The sequence below is a fragment of the Dermacentor andersoni genome, chromosome 11 (assembly GCF_023375885.2).
Source record: "Dermacentor andersoni chromosome 11, qqDerAnde1_hic_scaffold, whole genome shotgun sequence".
Classification (NCBI taxonomy): domain Eukaryota; kingdom Metazoa; phylum Arthropoda; class Arachnida; order Ixodida; family Ixodidae; genus Dermacentor; species Dermacentor andersoni.
Genome location: NC_092824.1, coordinates 65,655,197 through 65,671,887, shown reverse-complemented (window position 1 = coordinate 65,671,887; position 16,691 = coordinate 65,655,197). Strand labels below are relative to the sequence as shown.

General features: G+C 44.8%; 1 protein-coding gene across 4 annotated transcripts in view; it reads right to left on the bottom strand.

Annotated features, from left to right (window-relative positions):
* Positions 1–16,691, bottom strand: part of gpp (DOT1 like histone lysine methyltransferase grappa) — a 64,815-nt gene that overhangs the window by 22,181 nt on the left and 25,943 nt on the right. For 2 of the 4 annotated variants that reach the window (XM_050168248.3, XM_050168252.3), the window contains exons 4-12: positions 16,380–16,443; positions 10,537–10,674; positions 8,239–8,340; positions 5,869–6,071; positions 5,104–5,152; positions 4,913–5,012; positions 4,671–4,777; positions 2,717–2,758; positions 211–481 (exon numbers count right to left, since the gene is read on the bottom strand). In XM_050168248.3, coding sequence (XP_050024205.2) covers positions 211–481; positions 2,717–2,758; positions 4,671–4,777; positions 4,913–5,012; positions 5,104–5,152; positions 5,869–6,071; positions 8,239–8,340; positions 10,537–10,674; positions 16,380–16,443 — 1,076 coding nt within the window. The remainder of the gene's footprint in view (positions 1–210; positions 482–2,716; positions 2,759–4,670; positions 4,778–4,912; positions 5,013–5,103; positions 5,153–5,868; positions 6,072–8,238; positions 8,341–10,536; positions 10,675–16,379; positions 16,444–16,691) is intronic. The other 2 variants (XM_050168250.3, XM_050168251.3) reach the window with 2 other exon arrangements.

The window sequence follows — 16,691 nt, the reverse complement described above, 5'->3', positions numbered from 1 at the left end:
ATGGAAATACTTTGTGATGGCTACGTCAGTGCTGACATGTTTACGCTAACAGAAAATCTGAATACAGTCGGCTGATGTTGTGCTCTGCTTTAACATAGTGTCACAATATGTTGCCAGAACAGCAGCTTCTTTTGTTCATTTTTTTAGCACACATCCCCACTAGTGGGTCTCCCGACATGGTAGCCCAAATCAACAGCGCGCAAGACGAACCGTTCTCATCGTTGCTCTCGTGCCCGCTGCTGAGGGCAGACACGCTGCTGCCTTGCTTCGCGCCCGGCATCGGCCCCTTGTTGCACCAGTCGGACCAGGCCCGGCGTGTTGTGGGTCCGAGCACGAGGCAGTCGTCAACCCTCGAGTCATTGGACGAAGAGTCGTGGCTCAGACTGCCGTTGCAGACACTGCCATTTGCCGAGCGTGTCCCGTGGCCACTGTGGCCATTGCTGCGGCGGCTCCGCGACGAGTTGCATGATGAATCGTCGTCCTGTGACGGGTGGTGAGAGTCAGCCCAACACTCAGGCGTGCGCAAGACACAATGGCTTCCCCTGTACAATGCTGCCCATACGCCTTACTCGGCTGAACAGGCATCATCAGATAATGCCAGCTACAGCGTTACGAGACACTCACTGGAGTGCGACTGAAAACCACAGCAACTACAACATACGCCTTCAATGCAATCCCATGAACAAATATATACTGGGTTACCTACTTTAATAGAAATAGACTTATAGGAGATGTGTCGTGGATATAACAATTCTGTCACATCAACTGGATAACTTAAAATGCGGACGCTACTTGCAAGGTAATTGCTAGCTAGGTTAGCTGGTTAGAAAAATCTAACAAATCAAGTTTGTAATAAAATACTTTAGAACACCTATCCCAATTGTGGAAATGACGCTGAGCAGTAATATATTTAGCCGAAATCCTGCACCTAGAACCAGTTAAAAAAATATGTCCGATATCTGAGGTGAAATGTTTCAGTTAACAATTATCAGCACTTCATTTTTCAGAGTATTGAAGTGTTAACCAGAACATCAATGCATTTCGCCATGTTTTGGAGACTCGTTCCTTAACACTTGTGCTAAGCGCAGGGTTTTTGATAACTGGATACTAAATTAGTACCTCATTACTGCGTGGATTCAATCCAATAAATGGAATATGTGCTCTACAGTGTTAAATGACATAATCAATTAGTAAATTTTGTTAATTAGCAGGCATCACTCTTCAATTTGCCTTGCAGTTTGTGCCTTCCACTTTACATAATCCAGCTGATGTGACAGAACTGTGATACCTACCACAGGATATCTTTACCGTAATAATATAAACTGCTTCCATTATTGTAGATGACCCAGTAGCATACACAAAAATGGAGAATGAGTGAGAAGCAAGTTGCAACCCTGTTTGAATCAAGAGTAATACTGTGCACCTAACATTGACATGGTAAATCAAATTCACTCTAGATAGTAAATATTGAACATGGCATAATGTAGTCTGCCAATGGCAGTTCCCGTTACAACAATGCTTAACATTAGCCTAAAGCAAACTAGGTGTCAAATGGTAGCTCATCTCAGCACAGGTTGTATGTAACAAGCAGAGCCAAGAGCAATTATTCGGCGGAGCACTTCCAAATCTATTTTCATTCCACACGTCGCATCTGCCGGTCAACACCATCCAACAAGTTCTGGCTGGAGTGGACAGCAGATGTCTTGCCACGAACAACCCTCCACCACAAGCACAAGCTGTCAAGGCTTTCAGACTCTAGCGCATCTGCCCAAGACAGACAAGACGCACCTTGCTCATACCTAACTTTTTTGATAAGCCTAAGCATGTTGATTAACCTGCCAATTGTCTTACTTGCTTCGCGAGAAAGAAGAAGAAAAAAAGTTTCACAAGTCATAAAAAAGGTCACAGCGGCAATGCAAACCGACTACTCGCAATATTTAAGGTACTGCACATGTGATCCAATATGACAACGGCATTCACGCGTGACCATACCTGCATCTGAACTTGGGCCTATGCATGCATGAATAGCAGTAGTAGAATATGCATCACACCAAGATCCAGCTAAATAAGGCAATTAATCGGGCTCAATACTTTGAGCGATGCCTAGCCGTAATAAATGAATTTTAGCTTTTTTTTTATGATGGCCTCTTTCTATCCTACCACCGCTTAACGAGCCACTAATTTGAACACTATGACACTAAGCAATACTTTCTCTCCCATCTCCCTCTACTTCATTTACAGTAAAAATAGCAAAGATGTCATATTCCTTATTTTTTTAAAGTGCAGAGAAAAATATGATGTTATAAAGCACATATTGATGGCAAAAATAAGCTGAACTGGTTACCTTAAGCTGCTATGAAGGAAGTATGAGAGCTTTTTCTCTTTTTCAAACTGAACAATATAGTACTACTAGGGTGGCGTAAGCTACTTTCAAAGTAATGAACTGAAAAAGACAGTAATACTGCAGAAGCATTGTTTGTTTCTTTCAAAGAGCTGATCAATTAGCACTCTTAATAATTAATAGGTGCACTATTAGTTGCACGAGCTACCGCTTGGGCAAAAACTTAATAGGCCACCCTGAACATATGACCACACAGACTTTTCTTTCTCAGTTTCAGACCCTTCGAGGCCTTGATTTAGGAGAACAAAATACTATATGCAAATCGCTATGCACTAACTAGGCAAGGGACGTTCACAAAATGCAAAAGAGCCTCACCCTCAGCTTAGGATTCTTGAGGCGTTGAAAATACTGCTCAAGCTGAAAAGGTCGGCAGAAAGAAAAACAAAAAACGAATCCTCCGTTAAGACACGCCGCTCACGTCACACCTCTCACCTTGCACGAGCGCAAGCGGCGATGCCACCTTGCGCCCTTCTCGAACATCGCCACACGCGCGCGCCATTCGCCAAACGTCACCACATCCTTTTGCGTCCACCACACCGTCGCCAGATCTCGTCACCACCTCCCAGTCTGGCAGCGAGTGGACGCCACTGCCACCCGTAGTCCACTCCTCCACCTCAAGCCACTGCCCCGCCTCACAGCAAAGCAAGTGTTAGGCTCGCTGATGCAAAAAGCACGTTATTCTGCATTTTTGCTGTCACTTCTAAGTTAAGCCTTTATTTATTTTGTTTTCCTTTAATTTTTGCCACCTGTGCTGTGATGAAAGGAACTGATACTTGTCAGTGACAAAGCTGATCTTGAAGCATCACCTGAAGACAACATATTGAGCATTGCTACACCTTGAAGAATCCTTTTATGAAGACAAGAAGCACGCAGGAGGACGGAGTTTTCGAAATGATAAACAGCAGATAAACAAGGAAATACTTTGCCTGAAGTTGGCATTTCAACAAGGAGACAAGTGCCTTTCTGTTGAAACGCTGGCTCCGGGCTGATGCCTTCCTTTGTTCAGCCACGGTTAATTTATATCTTGCACGCAACTTTTGTTCAATAGTCAATAATGACACCCCTAGTAAACTAGCACAACTCTTCTAGGTGTACTTTAATGTAGGGCAACTGCTGCCCACACACAAGCATGTGTCAAGGAACCACACCTAACTGATTTCACAATCTGTGGGAGTGTAAGAGGAGATGACAACACTGGTTCAGACAGTCAATGATACTTTGTTAACTTTTGTGTGAACAGACTGCTAATGGAAATGAGACATAAAAGAAAAAAAAAAGAGAATGGAGTCCTCCATTGAGTGCCGTAACATGCAACACAGATGCCCCTATGAAGAAAAAGATGAAGAAAAACAAAAGAAAAGAGAAAGAAATAAGCTGCACCTTATAAGAAATAGTTTTTTCTTTATGTTAAATAGCTTGATTTAGACTAGTCACCTTCCGCCGCTTATGCTGCTCCAGGACTAAGTGCAATTTTCATTTGTAATAATATGCTAGCACGTGTATAAGCTGCAAATCAAGCAACCATAATTCAGTCACAGCAAGGCAAGCACGAAACGAGGCCAGCCTCCTTGCAGACTGAAAAAGCGCGAGCACACTGTGAAGCACTGCACTGAAGGTAACTGCAGGCCCTACAGGGTTATTTAGTGTGCAAGAGTAACTTTATCTGTGCTCAGGGCGTCTGACAGGAAGAAAAGCAAGAACAGAAAGACAGACACAACACAGCCCAATCCTGCATCTCTAGAGTAGCTACAAAGGAAAAACTACACGTAACTTACTTTTAGATAAACACTCAAGTTTCTCACAATGAGCCAGCTAGCAATCACCCCCGTCAATAACCAACAATTACTAGCACTAATGGTCATCGTTTTCATGCTTAACATTATAAGTGCTTTCACCAGTGACTTGATTTCTACATGAATTTTGATGTCGCTGAGGCACATTGAAACATTGCAAGGGACGAACACGTTTTGCAGCAAGAAGCATCAGCAGCTGGGGCCGTGTTCTTGAATAACTCTGCAATGTTTTCACTTTCGCATTACCGAGACCCTGACAATGTTTTTCGCATAGAGGTGAGCGTTTGTAGTTGTAACATCACATTTACAGCCCACGCTGCCAATGCCCCCGCCGATTTTGTTCTGCGAAAACAGGATCTTGCACGAACTGATTCATTCAACTGATTCAGGCCAACAGTAATGATAGCGACCAATCAAGAATGCGGCCCACAGAGGCTCATCTCTAGCCTGAGCAACTGCAAAAGACTGCGACTGACCTTTGTCCGGTCTATGACATGGAGGTAGTAGGATACTGGCTTGCCCGTCCAAGAGACCGAGCCCTTCAGGGGCTGGATCTCCTTGACATGCATGATGGTTCCAATGTCTGGGCACAAGAGGGCGAGAAAGCAGAAGAAAGGGCGGGCACTGTGGTCAGCACTCGTAAAAAAAAACCCTGCAGTGGCATTGTCTCACGTCAATCACTCCTGTTGGAAACAAGAGGTGACGAAGCGTCACTCACCACTCAGGTTTCTGTCCGTGATCCGGAAGTTGAGAGGACAGAAGGCCTTGGAGGAGACAATCCGTGAGCCATCCTTCATCTCGGCAAACTTCTCCTTCAGCTGTGAAATGGAGACGCGGAGGGAGCAGGGGGTCATTCTGTGGCTTGCACACAGCATAGAATGAAAAAGGGTGAAGGAGTGGTAGACTTACCATGTGGTCTACTGTTGGTCCAAATGCAAAGTTGTTGACAAAAACAATCCTGTTTTGTGTAAAAAAAGGGGGGAAAAGAAGGCACTGTATACGTCGGCGCACAGTAGGCTGCAAAGAATAGTGAACAGGACTCTACACAGGAATGGCTCAAGTAGCACTGTAAAAAGGGCCAGTTCATGGCCAACGTTTGATGTGTTTAACTGTTGACACGGTGGACTTCTTCCATCATCCATCCCTGACAGTATCAGGCTGCCTGAGGCGGTGCTTTCAATCAATGAATGTGGTGTGCGCAGCGTCTAAGGCAGTCCTGGACAGGCCAGGGAAACACGTTGAAGAGGCCCAGTGTTGACGGCAACACTATCAGGTCCCTGTTGATAGCTGCTGAACAACTGTTGACGTGAGCCAGCTCTGTTACACAAACTGAAGGAAGTAAAAGAGGCCTAATCAGAAGTTATACATCCTTATATTATCCTGTAGAAAACTTCTAACGACTAATTTTATCTGACTGAAACCTTCAACACCAGTGTGTGACACCCAAACTGGTGCAAAGATGCTGTGGTGTCAGGTGCAAGGTTGCTGTTGCCACTGCCACATACAACCCCAGCAACCTGAATGCAGGTAGAGCTAGATAGATCAAGGTCATTTCAAGTGAGGGAAATGAGCCTGTAACAGTTATCCCCCCCCCCCCCCCCCAAAGAACGCAGTAACTTGCGAAATTTTTTTTTTTTGCTTTTCGATAGAGTAAAAACATGCGCATTCACTCACGAGGCATTCATGACCATATCCCGGTGTGCTTCGTGGAGGAAGTCGCCCTTGATGAGCCGGTAGTCCCCGTGCGTCTTGCCATACCAGCGCATCCAAAACTGGAAGTGCGCGTCCATCGACTGTGCATACCGCGACGGCACCTCGGCCTTCTCGATGCCAATGCACATCTTGCAAGGCGTAGAGGATGCGACTTGCAGAACCACCTGGACAGGAATACCATGGCAATCGGTCAGGCTAATTCACCGCGTTGGTTCACCGACTGATTGATGCAGGTTCTAGTAGCACAACAGATGTTGCAGATCGGGATTGTAGGCTAGCATGAATGATACGGACTTCTCAAGAGGAATGGCAAAGCTCATTCGCTCAAAAATGCCGCTCACGACTGGAGAATATAAGGTACCGTTCAAACAATGATCGCCTAAAGGGTATGGTAAGTGCTAAGCCAGACAAAAGTACAACTGCAAATTGCACACCTACAGGCATCTGATAGACTTGCTTCTCGATTCCTTGAGCTTGTAAAAATTTGCATGCTTTGATTGCCCTTGGTTTAGTAGCACACACATATATATATTAAATATGATGATGCGCTTTAGCCTTCAGCCTCTTTGATGCAGTTCTCTGTTGGCAATCATCATATATAAAGGCTGAATTTTCACACGTACACTATGTACATTCGAGTCTTCAGACATGTTTGAAAACCTCATATCTTGGTAAGATACGATTTTCTTGGCTGACAGCATGCTTTTTGCAGAAAGCTGTTGCTAGTACAGTCTGTACAAGATCTTGATATGCTTAACCATACTAGACTTTTCACCGGAACAGGTGATGCATGTGGGCCACATACTCGGTAAAGTGTTCTTGTTGAACGAGTCCATTTGCATTTGCACTGGAAGGCTTGCTGCACTCATTCAAGAAATGGCAACTCTCGCTAAATATTCTTTCGATTCCAGCATTCCTATGAAACAGCCTAGCCAAAGCATACTAGATAACCTTCAATCCTTCGAGTTGAGGCTTATATGCATTTTCAGATATGGTAACAACATGCACATAATTTGCAGTGACATCCTTCATGAGAAATTACTTTTAAACCATGAGAGCTGAAAGTTTCTTGGATACTACTTGGCTTCTGTGTAACAGATCCACTTTGCTTACCACTATTGTTGCATACAGAATTATGAAAGCGAAATTACCTGGTGATCTATTTCAGCCACAACAATGATGCCTCATTGCTTTACCAACAGCACACATATGAAATGGCAGCTACACATAACAAATCACGGCTACAGTTTTGGCGTGAGCGCTGTAGATATATCTGTGGCCTAGCCTGAAGCAAGAGTTAAAAACTATAGGTGCAGGCAAGTGTCAATTGTTACAGGTGATCTACCAGTGCAGACGCCTAAGCAGCACAACGCAGGGAGCCAGACCCACAGTGGCCAGACCCGCTGGCTGGTCAAGGGGTGCATGAAATTTTGAGGCGATCCCTAAGCAAGTTAGCTCAGGTATCTAAGGGATCAAGGAACAACAGAGAAATTGAAAGGGTTGAAAATTGCTTAATGTCAGTGAGAAGTGCCAGAGTTGGAAACGTCACATGTATCGACATCGAGTGGATTGACATTGCTTCGAAGACTGTCATCTTTACTAGCTAGGAAAGCTATGTGACATGCTTGCTGCTGAAGAGAGCTGTGTGATGGCCATGCTGAAGGATCGGCTGGTGTGGTCAAAATGCACTTCACGTTGCTGTTGCTGTGTTGTATGAAGCTTGATGGGCTTGCCTAACTGGCGCTGGCACTGTTGGTCTTGGATCTTCTCATGCTAATATTAGGTGAATTCCACTGGTTGTCCTGTAGGTGCAACCCGAATTCTTGACTCAACGCTTTGTTTTTACAAATGCAGATTTGGCCTAGAGAGACAACATATGCCGTGCCAGATCATGAAAATGTTGCAACGCACAGCCGATGTGAGCTTATGTAGTACTGTCCACAATTGTCCAGGGACTCCAGTTTATGCATTTTTAAAGCGTTCCAGTTGAATCAGTGCCCCAGTAATGGAACAAGAAAAAGCAATCTGCCGTGGTACAAATTGACCCATAACAGCCAACAAACTATGTGAATGCACTCAGAATCAACCAATGGAAAACTAATTCTCCACTGCAGAGCAAGAAAAGCCCGCTCCAGATCAACCAATGGAATTCACCTCAAATTTTTTCATGTGGACATAGTCGCTTAATTTCTCGCCTATTTGTAGCTTAGGCGTGTCTTGAGTAAAGGTGTGCAGTAATCACGAGGAAGGGCAATTGCACTGAACATGCAGCAACACTGCATTTGTGGTTAACTTTGGCGCAATTGCCAAAACGCTTCCACCAGTGCTAACCTGGCCCACACCGCTGCCCAGGTCGATGAAGACATCGTCGGGTGTGAACGCCAGTTCGTTGATCATCTGTGCCACAAACTCAAAGGATGTCTCGCCGTACACCTGCAAGGCACAGAGCAGACAAGGCATGTGAGACAACGGGCCATCTCTATTCGCAACAACATTCAAAATAAAATGGGCTACTTAAAGGGTTATTTGACTGGTTAATTGGTCCTGCTGACCCACACGCATTAACACAGAACAAATCTATGCATTTAGCTTGAGGGTCAAGGCCTTGATTTTGTAGGGATGCTTTCTCCAATGCTATTACCTTTAGCACTTCATCAGTGACCAGAGGGACCCACATTATCAATGGGATCAGTCGGCCGTGAAAGGTGGTTGATAAGAGTGGCACATAATCAAGCAGAAAGCATTGCTACGAAATCACGGCCCAGGTCTCCAACAAAGGAGAAAGTAGAATTTGCAAAGAGCTACATTGTTGGTGTTATGCTATGATCACATTCCAGGATTGTGGTTTCCATCACTATAAGTTAGTTTGAGTATTTCTAGTGAACAGAAACAGCGCTAGTATGGATATACTGCTGCAACCAAAGCTGGGTAACTTGAACAGAGAAGCTGTCCCTAAAGTTTGAGCCTTATTAATATTAATATAAATCGTATGAGCCTTATTAATATACTGACTTCCCGTAATAACAAAAAAGCCACTCTTACCATGAGAAGAGGCTTGGAAAAATTAATAAAACTGCAAAAATTAAAGACAGGTTGCAATGTTGCCTTGATGTTGCCGCACCTGCTTGCAACGACGTCATGGATTTTGACAGCGTAGGTCTAGTTACCGTTTTAGTTACCTTAAGAGAGCCAAAGACTGAACTGAGCAAGTTTCGAAAACCTTTACCAAGGCACGATGGCCCAAATACAAAAAGAATGCTTCGAAATCCATGACATCATACTGACGTACAGGTATGGGGGTTTCGGTGTGAAATTCGAGAACACTGGAACTTAGACCTTTACTTTTTCTTCGCAAATAATCAACCAATCACCGCGAAATCAATTGAAATACAGTTTTTAACCCTTTCGCTGTCGGACGTTTCTGGCCGTGACGCACCCCCAGTGTCGGCTTGGTTTCAGGGAACGAGCATAACAGGGAATGAACATAGCAATTTATTTTTGATTATGATTGGTATACAAATAACATAGTCAATGCAATATGCACATTTCAGTGTTCTGCAGCTGTTGTTAGTAAACATCATCATCATCATCAGCCTGACTATAAAATCTTTTCAACATCCGAATCTGACGATGCGGAACCCTCTTCGTCTCAAGCGACTTTGTCCGAGTCCGAATCCGAGCTCGGCTCGTATTCTGAATCGGAATTCCGCCACCGCTCCCATGAGCAGACGAAGGTCCCGCGCGCCGAGCCATCCGAAAGTAACCGCGCGCAGGGAGGATGCGCTTTCAGTCGCCCGCGCAACGGAGAGAAATGGGACGTTGCATGATCAAGAAGACAGAGGGAGATAGAAAAAGGCTAAACAAAGTTCGAAGGGCTTTACGTTTACTGCTGCAAGTCGGAAGCGAGGGTGCGGCGAGAGAGCGAAAGCAGCAATCGAGTCACCCTTTTTGGAGAGGCAACGGCACGTGCGCCTGAACTTGACGCGCCGTAGCAGGCACACCAACAGAAGAAAAATAAAAACCTTCAAACCAGCGGAGATTACAGAACAACCCTTGAACCCATAACCACACGCGCGCGACGCATGATCCAGCGAACGCGGAGCCACCGCGCCACTCAGCAAAGAGAAAGTGGGGAGTGGCAGTCGCACCGTACTCTTCAATACATGGGTTAACACAGGTCGGAGCGAATATACGAACTTGTAGAAAGAGTCAACAGATGGCGTGGCCAATCCAGGAGCGCCTGCTTTTGCGCTCAGGCGCGAAATTTTGAACGCACGATAGAGAACGTACCGGTACGTCAGTGACACCGTGGGGGGGAAGCGCGATGACGTACCGGTACGTCAGTGACAGCGAAAGGGTTAAAGGAAACTTTTTAAACAGATGAAATGTTTCTCTTTAGTGTGCCTTTAAGAATGCTTTTTCCTAATTTCCCAATTTTACCCAATTAACTAATCGAAACATAGTGCCCAAAACGAAAGTACATGAATAGAGAGGAAGAAGAGGAGGAAGAGAATTCCCTGGTCTTGCAGCACAAGCACAACACCAGTAAGTCCAAGACATATTTCTATTTGACAAACAAAAATGACTAATTCCACTGGCTGTAAGCTGACCACATCCCGTTTCGCTCACCTCGGGGGAGAAGGGCTCGTAAGAGTTGAGCCGCTCAGGATCAACGATGGCCGTGTTGTAGACCTGCTGCAGGATGTGCCGCAGGAGTGCCGTCGATGGTCGCGTATGCAGGCGCTCAGGACGTGACGTGCCCTTCCACTGCAAAACAGGCAAGAGGCATCCTCGTTGAACGAACAGCCCTCACACTGCCGGTCCAGCCAATTGGCAAGCAAGCCACACGTCACGCTCTGGGACTAAATGTGCTCGCAAGAATCGTGCAGCAGGTATAACCAGCCATAAAGGTTTATAAAGCGCTGCACTCACGCAAGAAGAATAAATAATGTTGTGACATTGGCCCATAGCCTCGGCTTGAAAGGCACATTCGAGTGACCAGAAAACTAGTGCGCATGTGCGGTTCACTGCAGTCACCGTGCGAATTCAGCTTCCCTTCACAATGCCCACGTCCCACACACTTCTGTCATCAATTGTATGTTGGCATAATGGCCATTTGTTCAACCCTTCAAACCAAAGAAGAATGGTTCCATTAAACACTAAGGTTACCAGCTCTTGTGAGGGCAGGCATTCACTGAGCTCATCACTGGCATTGCAAGACCACATGCCCAACTCGTTAACATGAACACATGCCGTCAAATGCTTTTATAACAAAGCGTTGAGGACCTCTGAATTTCTTCGCTATAAAGGTCACTTTGCTGTAGAGTTTGTTCATAGTACCGCTCCCAACAAAAGAGGCTAAGACCACTCGGCAAAAAGAATTTTCTGCACAACTTCAAAATCTTTTAAAGCTTGCCTGTGGCAGATAGCGCAATTCTGGTTCATGAGCTAGTCTACTTGAAGAGGCGGACATTACTTTCACAAAAAGTATGAATGCATAATCGGCCAATTAACCAAAAGTTACTAATAAAGATTTAACGAATTAGCTTTTGGCCCATATTGCAATTTGCAAATTTTAGCTGTGGAGTTCACAAGGTGGATACACTTGGAGCGAACTCTCGGGATGTCACCAGTTTCGAGATTTACATTTCCGAACGTTGCGGAGAAATGCATTGCCGTTGCAGTTGCCTTCTTAACAAAACATCATTTTATGCATTCAAGCACAAGAGTAACTGCAACGCCTTCGAACTCTATGGCTAGAATTTGTAAATTGCAATATGGGCCATAAGGTAATTAGTTAAAAATTATTAGTATTTTTTATTAATTAGTCGACTATGCATTTCAATTTTTTTTGCAAGCTGCGTCCGTCCGCTGTTTCGAGTAGACCACCTCAGGAACTAGAGTTGTGCTATCGGTCACAGGCAACCTTTAAGAAGTTTGGAAAGTGTTCACTGAAACACCCTGTATATATACAGGGTGTTTCAGCGAACACTTTGAAAATTATTTAATGTTTGCCTGCCTGTGGCAGATAGCTCAATTCTAGTTTATATGAGCCAGTCTAGTCGAAGCAGCGGACACTGCTTGTACAAAAAAATGAAATGCAAAATCGACTAATTAACAATTCACCAAGTAACCTTTTAGCTAATGATCTTATGACCCATACTGCAATTTACAAATTCTAGCAGTGGACTGCGTAAGGCAGATCTACTAGGAACAAGTTCTCAGGACGACACTAGTTTCGAGATATAAGTTCCCGAACTTTGCGAAGAAATGCATTGGCGTTCCAGTTTGTTGACAAAATGTTTCATGCACTGAAGCACAGAAGTAACTGGAACGCAAAGTTCGGGGAATTTATATCTCTAAACTGGTGTCATCAAGAAAATTCGTTCCAAGTGGAACTCCACGGCTAGAATTTGTAAATTGCAATATGGGCCATAGTGTAATTAGTTCAGAACTTAATTAGTGAAATTTTATTAATTAGTCCATTTTGCATCTAACTGTCCGCCGCTTCAAGTAGACCAGCTCATGAACTAGAATTGTGATATCCACCACAGGCAACTTATGAAGATTTTTGAAAGTGTTTGCTGAAACACCCTGTATGTATGTATGTGTGTGTATAAGCGCGCGCGGGCGCACGCACGCACGCACACACACACACTATAGATAGGAATTCGGCCAGAAGAAGCAGAATCCTTCACTACTCACTGCATATATTACAGCATGCAGAAGTGACAGTCAGATTATGGCAAACAACAGAGGGGGCTTAGGACCAACTCGGAAGACAATCAGACAGTGAGAAGAGATCAAATAGACAAGATCTGACAAAAACAGAAACAGAACAAATAGGTGAACCCGCCCACAAATTAAGTTGGGTATAACAAAAGAGGTGCCAGTGTAAGGAAAGCAGTAACAACGGTAAAGCCAGTTTTTCTTTCCACACAGGTGTGCCACCATGACAATAAATGGCAAGGCACAATGTGATCCAGAACATGCACATCAGCAATTACAGTTGCATAATATTATCAAAAAAGAAGAAAAGGTCAGCCAAGTGTCAACAATAAAAATAAAGTATACAAGGTCAATGTACATGGTGTTTCAAATGATTCGATGATTAATGTTGATTATATCTAGCTATTCTGTTTCTTTTTCATGTTCATTATTCACTCATTTTATATTTTATTCATATCTATTTCACAAGCAATTAAGCAGACCTTGCATTCTTAAGTGTCGAGAATTGAATGACCCCCATTTTTTTTCTGGAAGTGGTTACAAGATAGCCAGATCCCAGATATGCCAAACTCATGTGAAGTCAGCAAAGGAGACCTTGTCTTCAAAAGTGGGAATTGCCAGAAGACTAGGCATAGCGCAGTATCATGCACAAGCAGAAGAGAATGCTGCTGGGTGGGACAGTGGCAAGGCAAGCCGGACAATGGTTCTGAAGGTGTAAGTCATCCAAGAAGCAGGCTGCATTTTCCATACGATGGGTGGAAAAAAAAAGAAAGAGCCAGGTGCTCCTAAGAAGCAATCCAGTGTTGAAAAAATACTGGCGGCTGTTTTACATGCCGAGAACATCATTAAGCAAGAAATGCTTATGTGTGCACATCATTAGCAATCCTGAGTAAGCTGATACAGCTTGGAATGATGCAGTTCTGTGCACTATAGTCGTTCATCTAGCACCTTGCACTATACACTTCAGTATTATCTACTCATGGCTGGCTTCAGTCATCTTGGACATTGTTCTGGTTTCACTTCTTGGACAGCGAAAGGCGAGATGAATTTACTCTCCTCCTACTTCGTCGGCAGCAATGCTGCCTTAATGTGTCACTGACCTATCCTCTCACATAATTTCAGCCTTCAACCCATCAGTTCTTTACACTGTCTTCGTCTTAGTTCTGTTTCGTGGCCAAAAAATTGCCTCTTGTATTTGTAATTTCATATGAGGACTGTTACGGTACACTACACACACACAAAGAAAAATTCAGTGCAGTGAGATGTGTAGAATTTTTATGCAACAACGAAACCAAGGAATAAACAAATCCCTGAAAGTACATCAACATGTGAGACATGATGCAGTGACACGTATTGCCTCCACAGTCCGAGTACATGAGGAGTCTGGGAACAAAACGTAGCTTAGGCTTTAGCTGAGATGTGTTTACTGAATAGGCATATTGCTTCAAGCCCAAATTGATCACTACGAGGTTTCCAAAGGGTAGAATACCCGTTTAGCTTAGGTTAGAGTTCTGCTTTAGCTTATAAGCTTAGTGGTTAAGGCTAGTTGGTAATCCATCTGACTAACTCCTTAGTCCTGTGCATTCTGCTGCGTTAAGAAGTTCATACCTCAGCTTATCACTGACATTAGAGCCTTCCATATATGTTACCTGCTGTGCCTGCACAACTGCTTCTTTCACATACTTGCAGGTGCTAATATAGATAACCGCTCGACTCACTGAGCCTTGGGAAAAAAAAAAAAAGGCAACTTAGAAACTATACACATTCCCTCCAGAACATGGCTGTATATATGGACATAAATTTTGCTCAATTTCTCACACAGCCATTGAGCAAAACACTAGAGCAAGGCTGTGCAAGAATATGGTTCAGGACCAAAGTAACATTGCCCATAACCACCTACATAAGCATTTTATGCTGAAATAATGGGGTTGACAGACTCCGTTCCCCTCCCCCATGCGTGACAAGGAAGTGACGTAACCGTTGTTTGGCGTGATGCAATCCCCAGAGCCAGCCAAGGAGACACAGGGGTTGGCGAAGTGGCAGCAGCAGTGATGGTGATGGTACGAATGTGACGCACACGGCAGGGGCAGGGCGGGTAGTCAGCACAGCAGGAGGCAGAAGAGGCCAAGCGGGATAAGGGGTTGGGGCGGCCAAACGACGGCAGCAGCGAGACAGCGTGTCAGCAACAAGGGTAAGGAATCGGGACGAGGGGAGAAGCGTTCGCACATTGTTCAAGGCCATGAGCATGACTTCACCGAGGCAATGAGGGGAACAACTTCACTAAGAGGGCCCATGCCAGAGCCCCGACAACTGAGAAGGCGCTGACAACTGAGACTTGTATGGGGGGGGGGGAGAAAAAGACATTACTTACGTTACGTTCCAAGTGCAAGGGAAATAAGCGGGGACAGCAAGGACCCGTGGCACTTGTTCGCTAGGGCTCACTATGTTTTAGAAACAATGTAGTTAATAGAATGCATTTGAATGGCGCAAAGTTGAACTAAGCTTGTATATCGGCAAAGTTTGACAATCACAGCACATACAATGAGCTGTTGTAACAGTCAATGCCCTCTACAAACAGCACCTCTGTTGGCAACCTTCCCAGTAAGTACCCGACAGTCCATACACTATAACTGTAAAGGGTAGTGTACATGCACTTTATAAAGGATTTTGGGAGTAGGTTACAGACAGCTGGCCACAGTACTTTTCTTGCATTTGTACTCTGTCCTGCTCACATATCGGTGTGGACAACTCAAGAGCTTACAATGAAAATAACTGTTGAAAGTGGTGTTTGAAAATGCCTCCGCCTGCATTTGATACCTAGAAATGCCTGTTGGCAACAAAAGGGTGCAGCTTAGAGGCATGCCACTTCGATTCTGAGTGCACTTTAGGCCTTTGGGTTCTGTGAATTCTCAAGTTCCGTGACTGTCGCACACGTGACGAACGTCACGTCGGGCGCACGCGTGCCAAGCACACTGCAGACAGGGGAAACCGTCCTTTTGCGGGTGGCACGCAGGATTCGCAAGCACTATCAGTGCCACCGGGTGTGTCACATGAGATCCCTCTGACATTGCCCTACTCTCTATGGTCACCAGCATGTGGTGGGTGTGGAAGTCTCTGCCGCTGCTCCCGTTTACCGCACGGGGTGAGTCAACTGCAGGCACTAACAGCAGTGCCAAAAAACACACAAGAAAGAAAGGAACACTGACAGACGTGGACAATTGCTGCTGCTGCTGTTATACCTGCCAATTCGCCCAAGAACTTGTTTTACTGAAGGTTAGTCAACTGCGTTTTTATCATGGCAATCGCCGCGGCCACCCATATTCCCAGCTGGTAAGTCGAAAGCCCTTCTTTACCTAGCGTATTGTTCTCTTCAAGGGAACCCCCAGTGATATCAACTCTACCTAGCTGGCCTGATTGAAGTGTTAGTTGCAATCATAATAAATTCTTTCCGAGTGTACACATGGTTGTTTATTGTTTCCTCGAGCTTGTACCATATTGCGGTTGACGGGCAGGCATGTGCCAACTGCGGCACTCAGTGTCCCGAGGCATAGGCCATTGGCAACCCCCCCCCAATCCCGACAAGGTTCTGAACAGACATCTGACTCTAACTTGGCAACATTGACTATATTCAATGGCATGCTAGTGCAACCTGCACAGTTTTTGTGCCACAAGCAGATGACCAAGGCACAGCCAACAGCACCCTATCAACAAAGCCAAGCTTGCAGCTTCGAAGGTCAACTCACGAGTTGCAAGAAGCTGTCGATTGCCCGGTTGTACTTGTCACACAGGGTCCGCATGCTCTCATAGCTGCAGTCATGGAAAAAAAAAGAAGGAATGGGCAAATCAAACCTTCGTGCAAGAGGGCACAACAGCATGGGTCAGAGCAACTAATCCCAGCTATGGTATGTAGTTTAGAGCCACACACAAATTTCATGATTTAGCTTTCATTAAGTGACCTGTGCAACTCTTCCAGCTTTGCGCTATTTGGTATTCGAGCTTAGCAAATGGCAATCCAATGCTCTCACATTGAGCCCGAACTGAAAGTCTAGATTTAA